Source organism: Condylostylus longicornis, unplaced genomic scaffold (genome assembly GCF_029603195.1).
Source record: "Condylostylus longicornis isolate FDR11 unplaced genomic scaffold, ASM2960319v2 ptg000114l, whole genome shotgun sequence".
Classification (NCBI taxonomy): domain Eukaryota; kingdom Metazoa; phylum Arthropoda; class Insecta; order Diptera; family Dolichopodidae; genus Condylostylus; species Condylostylus longicornis.
This window is the reverse complement of record NW_026578082.1, coordinates 474,285-491,093: the sequence shown is the minus strand read 5'-3', so window position 1 is coordinate 491,093 and position 16,809 is coordinate 474,285. Positions and strand designations below refer to the sequence as shown.

The window sequence follows — 16,809 nt, the reverse complement described above, 5'->3', positions numbered from 1 at the left end:
ATAACCTCTAAAAAGCACTCTTGTTTTGATCGTTCTACCAAAATTTTGCTGCACGTAATGGTATAAAATATTTTTGGTATCTATTAAAGAATCTATTGTTAACCAATACTATTAGATATTTGGTTAAAACTACATGTTAATAGTCTGCTTTTCGTAAATAGACTGGAGTTGCTGAATTCCAAAACACACTATACATTTATGTATATATATCTAGTTGTAAAACTCAGCAATATTTTAGAGACTTAAATAAATAAATGACTGCTGCTTTCATGTTTAATATTGAATCAAATCTTCCTAGGAAAAAGGTTTTTTAAAAATTTATAAGAAAAAGGCAAAATTAAAACTCTTGGAATTACCTTAACGAATAAAAAAATATTCCAAAACTGCAAATCCAAAAATAAATTTAATTAATTAATACGGGGCAAATTGGCAACACTGTTTTCAATCAAAACATAAATGGTAGAACTGTTAAAGTACATTTTGTTGTGCTTTGTTCATATTGCAACATGATTTTTAATCTCAAACACATAAACTAACAAATCCAACCAATATATTACCAATATTACTCTGAAAAGTTGAATTTGTATTATTGTTGTGTGTAGGAATTTATCGCTCTTCTTCAACATCTTCAACTTCAACATATTCAACAAAATAAATAATAAAGGAATGTCAATGAGACATTTTCTCATTTTGAAGTTATTGAATTTTCCTTGGTTTCATTTGATCTCATTCAGTTATGAGTCTTTATTGCGTTAAGGTCATAGATTGTTATTCGTGATTAAATATTTTTTTTTTCAAAAAAAAAAAAAACTAAGAGTGTCGTCGTTTTTTTTTCAAATTATTTTTATTTTGGTTTTTTGTTTTATTTTTTTTTTCTTATTTCTTTTGAGAATTTTATAATAATATTATATGAGTAAAAATGTATGTGGTTAATTCAGATTTAAGATTTTAAAAAAAAATTAAATAAAAATAAAAACAAAATTAAAATGTATAAGAAATTAATATTATTTTTTATTTAAGAAAAATCGCAGTTACATAACCGGCCATTTCCTTAAAATTTTTTAAAAAGTGAATTTTTTTTAAATTAAATTTTTTTTTAAAAAACAAACACAAAAAAAAATCTTAAGTGCATTCAAAATTATTTCTTTAATTTGAATTAAAAAAAAAAAAAGAAAAAATAAAAGAGAATAAATTTCTTTGTTTCACTAAATTTGTTATTCCTCTCTCTTTCTTACACTTTAAAAAATTATCGAATCGAGCATCGAATTATAGGGCTTTGCAAATTGAAAATTAATTGAATTAATTTTTAAGTTTTTGACAAATTCCTTGCATATATTTATTCATCAAACAATTTTAATTTCTTTAATTAAAACAAAATGAAAATTCATTTATACTAGAAATCTGTCATAATGAAATTGAATTTATTTAAGTATATCTACATAGGGTATATTGAAATTGCATGAATTATTTTAATTGTTACCACATATTATAGTAAAAAATTATATTTAGTAATTTCAAAATTTATTGATTTTGTAAATTTTGAAAATTTGGAAAATTCGGAAAAGTTCCGAAAATTCAAGAATATAAAAATATTGAATTTGAAACAAATTTAATTTTTACAGTTTTCAATAATTTTGTTTGCCGACAATAATGTTAAATTTTGCTTGCTTGCCCAATTTATGTAATTCGAGACTTGTACTTTCACAGTATTAGCATTACAAAATAATGACACATTAAACAGGTACTAATTTTACATATTTGATTTAAAAATAAATAAATAGGAATTTCAAATTTTACTAAATGAACTTAGTAACACACTTAAAAATTTTCATAATTTATTTATTTTTTTAATTCTATTCAATAATATGTAAATGGTATTGAAATTGTTGAAACTTTTCCAATAAGTATGTACATATGTAGTGTGCTTTATAATTTTACTATTTGCTCCTTTATCCTGTACCAAATATGGCAGAATATTTAGGTTTTAAATAATTTATTTAAGTATAACAGAAAAAAAAAACTTTAAAGTCTTTTGTTTTTCTAATATTATGTTTGCTTTCATATCTAATATATTTTTAGGTATACATGTACCTATTTTTACAATAAGTAAATACATAATTTTATTATTTAAAATAAAAGTGTTAAAGTACATTATTTATACATACATACATGTGATTGTATAAAATTAAATATATATATAATTATGTATGTATAACAAAATTATTTCATATTAAAATGAGAAAAAGAAAATTTAAAAATATAATAAAAAAATTTACATAATAAATTAATATTATAAATAATATTAAAAAAAAAATATATATTCTATTAATATATTTAAATAAATTATCAATAATTATTATATTATTGTTAAATAAAAAAAAATTAAAAATTAAGTATAGTTGAAAAATTAGTGCACATCTTTAATGGTATATAAGTAATGAATTAATAATAAAAAATTTAAAAAAAATTAAATTAATATTTTAAAAATTTCAATAATAATTAAATATTTTTCATTAATTATTAAAAAATAGAATGATGTTAAAACACACAAAATTTAATTTAAAGTAAATAAAAAAAAATTACCGAATACTAAATTAAAAGAAAATAAAATTTTTTAAAAATTTCAACTCAATAGTGTAATTTATTATTACGAGTATTTAAAATAATTTTGAATTTTAAAAATTTAAAATAATTTTTAATTTTTTTTTTATTATAAAACTTTAAAAAATTTTTATGAGAGCAATTATTAATTTGTTCATTTTGTTATTATTGTTCTTTTAATTTAAAATTTTAAGTAAATAATTCAATAATATTAAATATATATACAAATATATGTATGCACATATATAAAAAAATATATAATATATAAGTATTTCGGAATTAAATGATATAGAATAAAAGGAATATGCCATGGGATCTTGTACGAGACGACACTTTTTATTGTCAACATGTTTTTTACAGTTGGTAAGTTTTCAAAAATTTTTTATTAAATATGAATTTGTAAAGAGTTAAACGAAAATTTCAAATTTTAAATTTTAATTCGATTATTAAGTAATTCAATTTTTGTGAAAAAATTATTTCTTTCAATAAGAATTCAATTCTATATGTTCTAATTAAATATTATATATATATTCATAAATTACTTATGCCGCTTATTTACTTAAAAAATTGGATGTACAATAATCAATAAGAATATTTTATAAATGGTTAAATTTGGTTCTGAAATTCAGTACTTAATTATAATTATATCATTTAATTTGAATTAGGTCTATAAAGGTATTAATATATTCATTTAATTCTGGAACTTAATTAAGTTAATTTTGGTTTACTGAAAATCTTAATGTATCATCGGAGCTCGTAATATTTTCTAAATTTTAATATTGTCGAAATTCTGAATACTTTTATTTTTAATGTGGAATTTTTTTAGCACTCATTCTGTTCTTATAATTAAGTATTATAATTAAATAAGTATTACTAATTTGTAAATTATTCACAATAATCATACTACCTGCATATATTTTGCATTCTCCTTTAATATTTTCTATTTGCATGGCCGGTAGGAGAGGGGGGGGGGGATTTATTTAAGCATTCAATTATTTTTATTTGCGTTCACGCATGTTATTTGCTAATTTTTATATAAATTAAATGAATTTATAGTTTTATTATTTTTAGTTTATATAATAGCTTGGAAATTTTCAATAAGTAAATATTTTCTATTATATACAATTTATTATCCAATTAATAAAACATACAATTATTTGGGTTTAAAAATTGAATTCAGTTTTTTTTTTTTATTTATTTGGAATATTGTCGAAAGACGGTTGAGTGCCTTTTATTTTGCCTTTTCGTTTATTAGGTTAAAATAATAATAATAAATAATATTTTTATTAGAGAATAAAAAAAAAATTTTGTTCCCCTTTTTTACGATATAGTATGCAAAATATTGTATACTTAAGTATAACGAAAATTTTATTTTTAGAAATTATTAAATAAAAATAAAATACAATTTTTGATCTTTTTTTTTTTTTTGATGAAAAAATATATTTTAGGTATGAAAATAATTTTCTAAATGAAAATTTTTATTTATAAATAGGTACTTAGAATTATCAACAATATGGTTTCTATGTGCATTTTATTGACATACATATATGTATATATATATAAAATATATTATTATAAAAAAACTAGAGTAATTTAGTATACATAATCATATTTTGTGTTTTATATTGTTATATTAATTTGTTTATTTTTTTGCTTAATCACTGAATGTACGAGTATAACAAAATAATGAATTCCTGAATAATTAAGTATTATGTATATGTATATTGATACTAAAAAAATATTTATTTTTAATGATTGACATTTAATATTGTTATACTTAATAACAAAAATATTATTTATTAATTGATTATAAGTATTATAAGTAGGTAGTTTTGATTAATTTCATTTTAATAATTTTATTTTTATATATTTTTCAATAATCTATTTTTAATATTGAATGAATGAGCGTAACATGAAGTGATATAAAATAGGGGATTACAAGAGTTAATTATTATATTATTGATAATAATTTAATCACATATTTTTTTTTATTTAAATAACAATTCGATAAATGTACGTGTATTTGATTCGAAAATTGATTAATATGATTACGAGTTAGTTCTATTCATGTATATATATATATAATGTATTTAATATATATTTTAATTATTTGAAGAAATGAGATTCCCTGTTTTATCTAATTATTATATTTGTCAAAGTATTTTAGATCATGTCAAATTTGAAGTGATTTTTTTTGGGCTTTGTTATAAAATTATGATAGTATAATAAAAAGGTAAATATTTTGTTTATAAATTTAAAATTTATTGAGGATTATAGTATATATTCAAGTCTATGATTATGATTATAAAATAAACGTGACCTCATAAATTTTATATATATTTACTTTTATATATATATATATATATAAGTATGTATAACTAAATATGAATTTTTTTCCGAAATATTAATGCTTTTTAATAGGAAAACTATAAGCAAAAATTATAGAAAATGTCTTCCTAGTTCAAAAATTTGAATTTTAGTATAGGATTACGGTAAATTTCTATTTTTAGTTTTTGACAACTCTAATCATCCCAAATCTTCTGTTACCGTTAAAGATTAACAATTCTTTTTTGTAAAACGTGATTGTTTACTTCTATATTCGTAAATTTTTTTCCCTGAAAATATTTATGAATATATTAGTAAGGAGTATGCTCCTATTGCTCCTATTTTTTCTAGATATATTTAATGTATATGTACACTAATTGAAATGAAAATTGCTTAAGTGGAAAAAGACGTATTTTGAGCAAACTAAATTTAGAGATAATAGATACAATTTTTTTATTTTTATCCAAAATTAAGTATAAATTCGGAATTATGTAGTATGTACACTAATTATATACTTAATATAAGTAAGTATAAAATTCCAGCTGACTTAAAATAATTGGACTCGCAATTTTAATTTGAAAAAATCATAATTTCGTAAATAATTAATTTTGATTACTTAATCAAATTTTGGCAGAAAATAGATTCAAACATAGAGAACTTAAATTTTGAATAAACTAAGAATTTTTTAATTTGGACAAAGTATGTAATAGAGAGCAGCTTTTGCTCTATACCATATACTTAGTTTATCATTTTTTATAAATTGTAAAAAGGTAACCACAAAATTGTTTTTTATTTATTTTAATAAAATAGAAAAATTTGAGAATTTTATTGAAATTAAAAATTTTATTTCTCCAAAGCAAAAGAATTATGGTAGCGTCTTAAACGTTTTATATGCAAAGCAAGGATATTCAGATTTGTTATTCTCCCCATATATAGTAAATCAGCAGTGGTTGTACTCTTAAATGTTTTGAGCAATACAAAAGGATTATTGAATATACAAAAATATTTTAAAATTTATTATTTTCTATGGTACCCGATGACTTTTCTTATAGATTTATGACTAAAATCAATTTTATTTTCCATTTATTCAATGAAACAGCTTTACAGTTTTTGTGCTTCGAAAATGCAATTTTATCTACTGCATTACTACATTTTACTTATATACATATAATATTACTATATTTACGTAAATTTGCCTATTCTTATTTAGAAATGAAATGGAAATTCTGTTCACATTTAACAATGTGTATGCTTATAATGGTATAAGTATATATACTCGTAAATCCGGTACGTCAATTATTATGGATAAAAATTTCATATGTTCTTACATTTGTATAAGGTGTATATATATATATACGTATATAAAAGTGTATGAAAATGCATGTGATATTAAAACATTTCGTGCATGTCCTAGTTTTTTTTTCCTTTATTTTTTTTTTAAATTATTCAGATTTGGTCATATATAGTAATAACCGAAAAACTATTCAAGGATAAAATTTGAAAAGGAAATCCAAATGGATCAAGATATTTACTTTATGGTTACAAAATATGTATACATATAGATATGTAGTTAAAGATTGTGTATAGATATTAGAATTTATGTACACGTTCGTACCCTATTAGTGTAAAGTGAATTAACGTGACCTAGAAGAAATCACATTTTAAAATAAAATAAAGTAAATATGTAGATATATAGTTGAAATAATGTATATAATATTGTGTCCTTTGAATTTTTATATGATCTTTCGAATTGGATTTTTAAGAAAATATTAGTGAATACCTTTGATGAATTTTATATAAGTAGTAAATCCATTTATAAGTCCCGAAATAATGATTTAAAAGTTAAATTGAACCAAGTATTCTATGTGAATTTTATATTTAATTTGCCGATGACATTTTGTCAATTTCCTTGGGAATTGAAATACGTATACGTATGTACTTGAGATCAATAAGAAATTAAAATCTTATCTAAAATCAAACACTTTATTTGTTTTTAATTATTTACTATATAAATATACTAGAATATATCGGCTAGACTCTTCATATCGTATATGCATATACTTATATCAAATAAGATTTTTGAACAATGCATTATTAATTTTGAAATTCATTTTAATCATTTCTTTGTTTTAAATATAATTAAATATGCGGAATATTTATACAATAAGATTGCTTAATATTTAATCTTATCAAATATTTAAAAATCATTTAATTCAATTATTTATAATTAAAGCATACTTTCATTGATAAAAGTTAAAACAAAGGAAAATTAATTAAAAATTAATTATTTTAAGTAAGTTAATGGTAAACAATTCTAAATATATGTACTGGGAATGAATGATTGTATAGTGTTATTAATGATTTATTGACATAACAATTTACAATAATAATGATTTTAAAATAAGTAATACCATGGAATAGAAAATATACACAATTTAAAGTAATCTGGAATTTATTTTGTAATTTTCTAATTAAATTTAATTTTAAAATTCTATACCGAAAATTTCAATATTTTTTAATAATTTCCCCTTCACCTGAAGTGATAATATTATGTAAGTGCTCAAAACCTTATTTTAATAATTACAAATCGCCATCAGTATTAAAACAATACAATTTTAGGGAAATGTGATTCGAAACATTTCTATAATATTTTTTACTAATTTAGGTTAGTGCATTGTTTTTAATTTGATCATGGAAATTTTCGAATACTTGTTCTAATATCTGAGTAATCTCTAACTACTTACCGACCCCATTACATACAATAAGGGAGGTTATGTGATAATACAATAGTGTAATATACTACCGGTCTGACAGACAGTTTGTGCACTTCCAATCGTTATTAAATCGCTAGTATTTTTAACAAGTATTCTTAGCTTTTCAATTATTAAGTAAATTTTTATTGAAAATTTATTAATTACTTTGTTTGCTTAATAATCATAACTAGATCTAATTATAGTTAACTTTCTCATTAATATTATTTTTTTTAATAATGAATGACAAAATAACAATATTTTTAGTTAAATAAGTAAATATTTATAGATTTTAATTTTCGATTCATATAAGTACCTTAAATATATGCTGATGTATGTGAAGAATTCCAGTTTTACTTTACTAAGTAAATATTTAATAGAAAATGTTCTTGTTTTTTCTAAATTTCAAAAGTATATAAGTATAGATATTTGAATTTATTCAAGTGCGATAACATTCTTTATTTTATTTAATAATTTATTTTCAAAGAAAGTAAAACTTGTTTTTGTTTTTTGGTCAGAACAATTTTGTTTTGGATTCTCTTACTAATTATTATTTAATTAAGGTTTCTCTTGTATTTAAATTTCTACACTTATTTGTTTTAGTATGAATGTTATGTAAAAAATTTTCTAATATTTTATTGTTTTATTTGCATTATTTTTGTATATAATATGTGCTCATATATTTATTTATTTGTTATTTATTTATGAGTAATTAAATTCTTGTATGTGAGAGTTTGAGATTCTTGAATGATGAATGTTTGATTCTTATTTTATTTTATCAAATTTCAACACTAATGAATCTAAAATAAATAATAAAAAAAATTTAAAATATTTTGAAAGACCTTTAAGTAGGTACTTATTAAAAATAATTTTTTTTTCAAATATTTTTTAATTTGTTTTAGAGAAATAATTATTATTCTATGCTATAAAAAATTGAAATTTTCGGAATAATATTCACGGAAAGTTGTTTTTGGATTCAATATATTTTATTAAATTAAAACTCATACAATTCTTTATATTTTAACACAAACTACTCAAAAGCCTTTAGATTTGAAAAATTTTTAAAAATTTTTTTCAAATTTTTTGAGTTAGAGGAAAGTTTTATCTATTTTTAGCAAATTGAATAATTTTTTTTTTACTATAATCAACATTCTCTAAATGAATTTTCTTACGAAAATTTTCAAAACAACCCACGAAAATTTTAATTATTAAGTATTCATTTATATTTTTTTTAAATGAAAATTAGCGTCATTTGTTCTAATTAAATTTTCCAAAGAAAAAGGGAGAGCGTTACTTGTTCTGATCAGTGTTCCCACTCAATAAAAACAAAATGTATCCAATTTCGAGAAAAAAATGTATCCAAAATGTATCCAGCCTCCTAAAGTAGAATTATTATACTAAATTGCCTTATTTTATACCACTAAACTCATAAATAATATTAATTTGCTTTATTCAACAATGTGAGTTTCGTTATTTATAGTAAAATTTAAGGTCAGAAAATATATGTTCTGTAGCTGTTGAACTATGCGGTAAAAACGATTCAGCACGAAAACAGGCAAATTTTATTTTGTCAGCAAATAACTTTTTTTGGAAGATAATGCACTTAAAAGTTACAGCACTTTAAAAGTTTTCTAACATTTATTTAGTGTTCGAGAAAGAAATGTATCCATATTTCAGCAAAATTTTAAAATGTAGCCAATTTCGACATTTTAGCAGATTTGAGTATCTTTGTATTCAAGCTAAATTTTAAAGCAAAAATGTATCCAAATGGATACAATTGTATCCAAGTGGAAACGCTGGTTCTGATTAATTATTTAAAAAGGAGAGAGAGAGAGAGAGAGAAAAAGAAAGTTAAATTAAATGTCATAAATTTTTTCGAGTTTTTGACAAGAAATAAAAAGACAAAACTGTTTTTCTTCCATTTACGATAAAAAATTTTATACTGAATATAATATGCATTTATAACAGTTAATCCTGTAGTATGTATTATACGTGTATTTAAGTAATTTAGGGTTGTCAACTTTTTATTTTAAAGCTGACAGTTGTCAACTAGTTGAACAGAATAATTTTTTCAATTCACTTCGCTCCTATCCATTTTAAGTGCTTGCTAATATTTGAGTTATTAAAAAAACATGTATATATATATATACAATAAAACCCGCTTAAACGCGTCTTAAAAAAATCCAATTCTTCTGACTCTATCCGAGTAAAGCTCTTAACCGGACCTGTTAAACTGCACAAATAAAAGAAACTAAGCGGATTTTCAAAAATATTTAAATTATTCGAAATATTAAATTTAGGTAACCATTCGTAAAAAAAAAATGGAAATGACTTAAGATTCTTAAATTTTATTTAACATAAGACGTATGTGCACTCGATGAAAACAATTTATTTTTTAAAAAATTTGAAAAATAGTTTTTTTTTTTTTGGTTTGTGTTTGAGGCAGCAAAGCGATTAATTTTAGAAGAAACTGAGAAAAATGTGCTAAAAAATTAATGCACTTAAACGATTTGCGCAGTTATTAGAAACGGAATTTACCGATTTGCTTGTCGTTCAATGTAATGGAGAAAATGAATGTTCCAAAAAGAACGACGCACTTAAATGGGAAATGCAGTTAAGCGGACAGCAGCTAAACGGGTATTACTGTATATCGCTATTCTATGACTTATACATGAAAATACTATTAATGTACTCTTAGAAAATATTTGTCCGTTAGGATTATGAAGTTGCATTCACATTATATTTGAATTATACTTATACTCGCGTTTACTCACGTTACAACCGTTACGTTTAATCTGAGTAAATTTAATCTGAATAATTTTCTTTAATATTCAAACCTCTGCTAATTCCTTACTATTTATATATATTTAAATTAAAGGTTATCTTAATTGAACAGATGACCACCCCATAGTTCACTTACATGGTTTTTGTATATGTAAGTTGGTAGTGTATATAAGTATGTACATATACATGTATATGTATTTAAACAAAATGTCCTTTTCCGTTATAAAATTTTCTCATAAAAAAAAGAATCATTTCCGCATAGTTCACCTGCATTTTCCTTTTTTTTTTTGTTGTGCTAAAAAAAGCAATAAAAAAAGAAGAAAAAAAGTTATCATTTTTTTGGCCTCCTTCATGTTTTTTTAACATTGAAAATAAAAAAAAAAGTTTTTTTTTTTAGTAAATTTTTTTTTCATATAAAATTTTGCATAATTGTTCAACTGTTATAATCATAAATTTTGTGATGATCGCCATTAAATTAGAGGAAAATTTCAAAACAAAGGCCAACAAGAAAAAATCATTAAACAAGAATGAAAAAAAAACAAAAAGCCAATTTGTTAGGTGAAAAAATTCACCTAATTTTATTTTCTCTTTTTTGTTTTAAATGCTTTTGTTCCTTTATTTTACAACATAGTGGTCTTTAGTCATTTATTTATTTATTTATTATTTTTTTGGATTATGGTTCGCAACCATACCGTCATCATTAACAATATAACAGAGAAACCACCATTATTATACCAATAACTATTAGTAACCATCACTGTTGCCGCCATATTCTACCAATATAGGCAATGAAATAATGTAATGATGTAGCTAAAAACAATCAACAAGAAAATAATCGCGGATTCCGGTTTTTTTTTTTTCATATTTTCGTTTGTTTTTTATCGAATGTTTACCGAATGCGTCATTTTTCGTATTTGCTGTTATTTTTTTTTATCTTTTTCTTTCAATTTCTATTATTTCTCTTCTCTTCTCTGTTTTCCTGTTTTCTCTCTTATAATTTTGCTTAAATGTTTTTCGATTTTGGTTTGATATTCATAGGGTTTTTGTTTTGCTTCATTGTTTGCTTTTTTTTTCGGAGAATTCTGCACAAAGGCGAATAAACTTTTTTAACCTGTATTTTTAGTGATCAGTGTTGGAGTAAAATTTTTTTGAATTTAAAGTATAGTTAAAAGTTAATGAATACAAAAGTGAATAATAATGTTGTTTATGAAAAAATTACTAATTTTTAGAATATCCAAAATAATATGCAATACTTATTATAAACTAGATTTAAAGTAATTTTATTAAATTAAATAAGATCCACAATGTTTTTGAACAGAAATATTCTATAACATTAGAAATATTGCGGGCCCTGTACTACTACTAAATTGACGCTTATAAGCTCAATTGTACATGGGCACATTTTGGATATATATATATATATATATATATAAATGAATTAAAAGAATTGCATATACACAGGCGCAATTTTATTTTAAGTTTTTTAGTGACATATTTTAGAAGTTTTTTTTGCGCAAATTACGGTGTTGTGTGAAACAAACCATCTGCTTGAATCTGCTTTGACGCAAGCACTATTTTGGGTCTTATAAATAAAAATTTTACTCAAGTAATAAAATATTTTTGATTTAAGCAGTCACTTAAAATTTAATTCACTCAATTATTATTAAGCTGCTTTTCTTTTGTTCGCATTTTATTTCTTTTTCTGTTTAAAGTCATCCTAAAATAAATTATAAGTTTAAATGTATAATTAACATATTTAGAAAAAAAAATATAAGAATAATTTAGGTGAGATTATTTAATATTATACGTACTTAAGATAATTGTACAATGTGCAAGGCTAAAATTATATGAACTTGAATAAAGAAAAAAGTGTAGTGTGCTCATGATAGCGCTTAATTTTTTTAACAAAATTTTCTACGTTGAAATTTAATTTAATAATAGTTATTAAGCATCACGATAAGTATAAGCGCATTTATTTTATTTTTTTTTTTTTTGCTATAATTAATGTGTTTTAACTATTTCTCTTTTGGTATATAATCTATTCCATAATTTATTTTGTTTTTTACGATTTAGAAGGTGAAAGTGAAATTAAATAAAAATTTCTTTTCTTTTATACAATCCAAATAATATTATTGTTATAATGTTCAAATATAAAATTACTTACACGTTGATTTAGTTTTTATATTATTTAAATATTATTTAAATGGTATAATAATGATATTTAAAGTTTAAAAATTTTTGTTAAATATTTAACTACAATAAATGAAATTATGCGCAATTAAAAAATTGTAGTTGTGTTTATTGTATAACAATTTAAGTTTATTTTAATGTTAGAAATTAAAACTTTAATCTGGATTTGATTTGAAGAAATTAATAAAACAATAGGTTTTAAATTTCTAAACTCATATCTTATTCAGATGTTATAATTTCAATTTAACTGTTATACAAAATGTTTGCGTGGAAAATTTGAATTGCTTAGTATATTCATAAGTGTCCGCTACACGTATGCCTCATTTTAGTGAGTACTATAAGTAATTTGTTAAATTTATGATTCACTTTGAGTTATATAAGAAGTTTAAAAGTAAAATTTCTATCTGAATTTCGTAAAATTTTTTCTCGTGCAAGTTTGAAGCCAATATTAAAAAATTTCAACTCGTATAACATTAAAATCTTCGTTTACTGTTATTAAACTCAAGAATTTTTTGAATGACGTTTTTTTATTTAATTTTTTTTTTTTCAATCATTTCGATTTTTTGTTAAATTTTTGTTTTTTTTTTTTGTAGATGATTTTTTTATTTTCTTATAAGACATGGGATAGAATGAATCATCAGAAATTCTTTGTTAAAATAAAAATTAGTTAAATGATGGTTAAAAATTATTTTATTTATGTGTTAATTTTGTTTTATGGTATTAAAAATTTCTTGATTAAGAATTTTCTTCTTTTTGTCAGTATAAGAAAACGTGAACGAGTTAGGCAATAAAAATAATTTTGAGATAATAATAGGAAATTCTTGAAATACTTATTGGTAATGAGTTCTATACACATATACTGACTTATTTATAGCATTAGACAGGAGCCATTGATTTGTTGTGTCATTAAGTTTTTACAAAATTTTCATGTAAGTACTTACTTAAGTATAGCAATTTACTTATTATTAAAATAGTTTACTTTATTGTTTTTGTATAAAAATAGAAACCATATAACAATTATATTAAATCAAAAAACTTTCATGTGGTATATTTCACATGAACTCTAAAAAGAAATCTAATTTGAAATTTTTGGAAATAATTGAACTTTTTTCCGTCTTAATTTGAAAAAGTAGGTCTATACTTACTTTAATACTTAATTTTATGTAAATTATGATTACAATTTACAATATTAAAATTATTTTACATTATAATCTACAAAATTCTTAATTTAGATTATATACCGCTTATAAGGGCCATTATTTTTAATGAGCTTAAAATTTGAACAAATTATTGTATTAAATAATGTAGTAAATTAAGCAGGACATTAGTGTATACTATGAAATAAGTAAGTTACTTAATTTTAGTTTTTTTATAAATTATTATTAAGATAAATGAATTTAAAATTAATTCATGCCTTAGTTATTGTATTTATATAATAAAGACTTTGAAATTCTTTATAATATGCTCAATCTTTCTGCATATTAAATAATTTAACAGTAAGTATAAGAAGGTTTCATAAGCAAGTTATTTTAATAATATTTAAAATAAAGTTAATGTTAAATTACAATGAAACAACAAGTATATTTATAATTACCCTGATATCACAACTTATGATTTTAAACTTCACTTATTTAACAATGTGGAAGTAACAATGCATGTTGCGAATGAATGCGAGCAAAAATATTATTTCTAAAAATTGGCGACAAATCACTCAATTTTTAACAGAAATATTACGAATGAGTTTTGTTCCATTAATTATTTACTAATTTAATTACACATAAAAGAGAGAGTGGGAGAGTTTAGCTAAAAAAGTATGAGTAATTTTTGTGTTCAATGTATTAAATACTTAATAGTATTTTAAAAGCATAATGGTATTGTACAAAACTGAATAAAAATATTTTGTTTAGTTATAAGTAACTATTATCGTTTACTGTAAAATTAGTTATTTTGAAATTCGTATTATACTTTGTATACAGGGTGATTCATCAACAAGTTAGGAGCCATATACCATCGGGTAGAGGGTCGAGAATTTACATATTTTATTTTAACACCTTTAAAAACTGAACATAGCAACGGTTTTTTGTGCTATATATCTTCTGTACCGCAAAAGATTTTTTAACGCCTAATGATTTAAGTTAAAGTTCAAGCAGCTGGATAAAATTTTGTAAAAAGTTTTTTTTTAAGTTTCCAAAAAGGATGAGAAAATTTGGAATTCTCCTAAAGTTCGAATGCTTGTATTTCCGAAAAAAACATGTACCACCAAATAGCCCCCTGCTCTTTATTTAAGGCCTTCTTAAAACCCTTTTAAAAACTATTTGTTTGAAACATCTATCTTTTTTGGAACAGAAGTTATAAGCAAAAACACTTCAGTTTGTCAAAATTTCGCCAAATTTTCTTAAAATCCCCGTAGTTCCGAAACGATTTCAATTTAACACTATGTTCCGAACAAAAATTTGTTTCATTTTCGATCCTCTACTCTTATATATATTTTTGATTTCGCATACACCTATACTTGTAAAAAGGTAATAAAACTTTTTTCCAAAAATTGTAAGAAATAAGAAAACTGTATCCAAAAATTTCATACTAATTTAAAGTAAGACTTACTTATTTGAAATTAAATTAAATTCAAAGATTCTTGAATTGGCTTGGTTCTATAAAGTATTTAATGACAAGACTTTAATGTTCTGCTCTCTTATTGCGACTAGTCCTTATTATCGTACGATTAATAGAATTTATTGTTAGAATATATTTTAAAATTTTTGTAATATTCTTTATATTATAATATAAATGAGATAGGGTTGCCAATGCTACTTTAACATTCGTAACAGGTTCAAAAAGGTATCTCGCACTCATATAGAATGATAATATTTAAATTTTATAACCATTCCAACTCATCTCTCATGTGGATCAAAATTAATCGTAAAAAATATTATTTAATAACGGGAAATTTCTTAATGTGTATCGTATTTAAGTAAATTTTAATCTTATTTCAATAATTTTTATTAAATTTTTCTTAAAATACTTTATTTTATCATCTTATTGCTTGTTTCAACAAATAATTCAATTCCATTAAAACAACTTCCAAGTATAGCTACCATTCTAAGTTACAAAAACAATTTTCATTCTACAAAAGAAATTTAATTTTTATTCTTCATTAATTTTTAAATTTTTCATTTTTATTTTTTCATCCTTATATAAGTATATAAGATTTTTTTTTATCTTTAAATTGTTTAAATTTTTTTCTTTTATGATTTTTAAATTATTTTAAAAAATAAATGAAATATAATTGAAAATTTATGATATTCTTAATATTATGCATGAATTATTTTAAATATTGAATATTTTGCAATAAAGCAATGATAAATAAGAAGTATGAAATTTTCCCTCATCTTGTAAATTTTTTTTTTTTTTTCATTTTTGATCCCAATAACATTTAATAAAAAAATATTAATGAAATATTTAAGAAGAGAGAGAGAGAGAATTTTTTCATAAAAATTTTTAACTTATTTTCATAACATACTTTGTATTTATTTGTTGTTTTTATTTTTCAAGGATAAAAAATGTTTTCAATATACTTATGCATGAATGTTAAGAATTCAAAAATTTAAAAAATATTCAAAATCAAAAAGGATATGCATGTCACTGAAAGGAAATAATATTATTTCTTAAATCTTCTTATTTTATTAATGTATTTTAAATACACATAAATACATACTTACGAATATAATATTGTTAATTGTATACTTGTGTATGATGATTACAAAGATGACATATATGAGACGGCAACTTAAAAAGGATATCTTATTTGTTTGAAGTGTGTGTTAAATTTTCTATTTCTCATGATAATAAAAGGATTCTTTATTATTATTTTTTCTTTGTTGTTATTTTCTTAGAAGACATAATATAAAATCAGAGGAGGAAGCAATGTCATAATAAATAGAAAAAAGCTTAGAGAATTCAATTTTCTGTCATTGCAATTTTAAGATTTTTTTTTCAATTTTTTTTAGTATTCAACTGGAAAAATAGTAAGAAGACGAAGAAGAAGAAGCTGTGGCACAATTTCTTTTGCATTTGTTTTTGTTTTTTTTTTTTGTTAAATATTGAACAAGGTCTTTGTCATTATTTGTTTTTGTTTTTATTCTAAATATGCGTAACTATA

At 21.6% G+C, this 16,809-nt stretch overlaps 1 protein-coding gene across 8 annotated transcripts in view; it reads left to right on the top strand.

Moving 5' to 3' along the window:
- The first annotated feature begins 2,757 nt into the window (after nucleotides 1-2,757).
- LOC129614667 (sodium/potassium-transporting ATPase subunit beta-1-interacting protein) overlaps nucleotides 2,758-16,809 on the top strand; it is a 128,147-nt gene continuing 114,095 nt past the window's right edge. For all 8 annotated transcript variants that reach the window (XR_008697393.1, XR_008697394.1, XM_055529424.1 and 5 more), the window contains exon 1: nucleotides 2,758-2,964. Coding sequence is in view for 6 of the 8 variants with exons in the window: in XM_055529424.1 (XP_055385399.1) it covers nucleotides 2,911-2,964 (54 nt within the window). In the remaining 2 variants the exon portion in view is untranslated. The remainder of the gene's footprint in view (nucleotides 2,965-16,809) is intronic.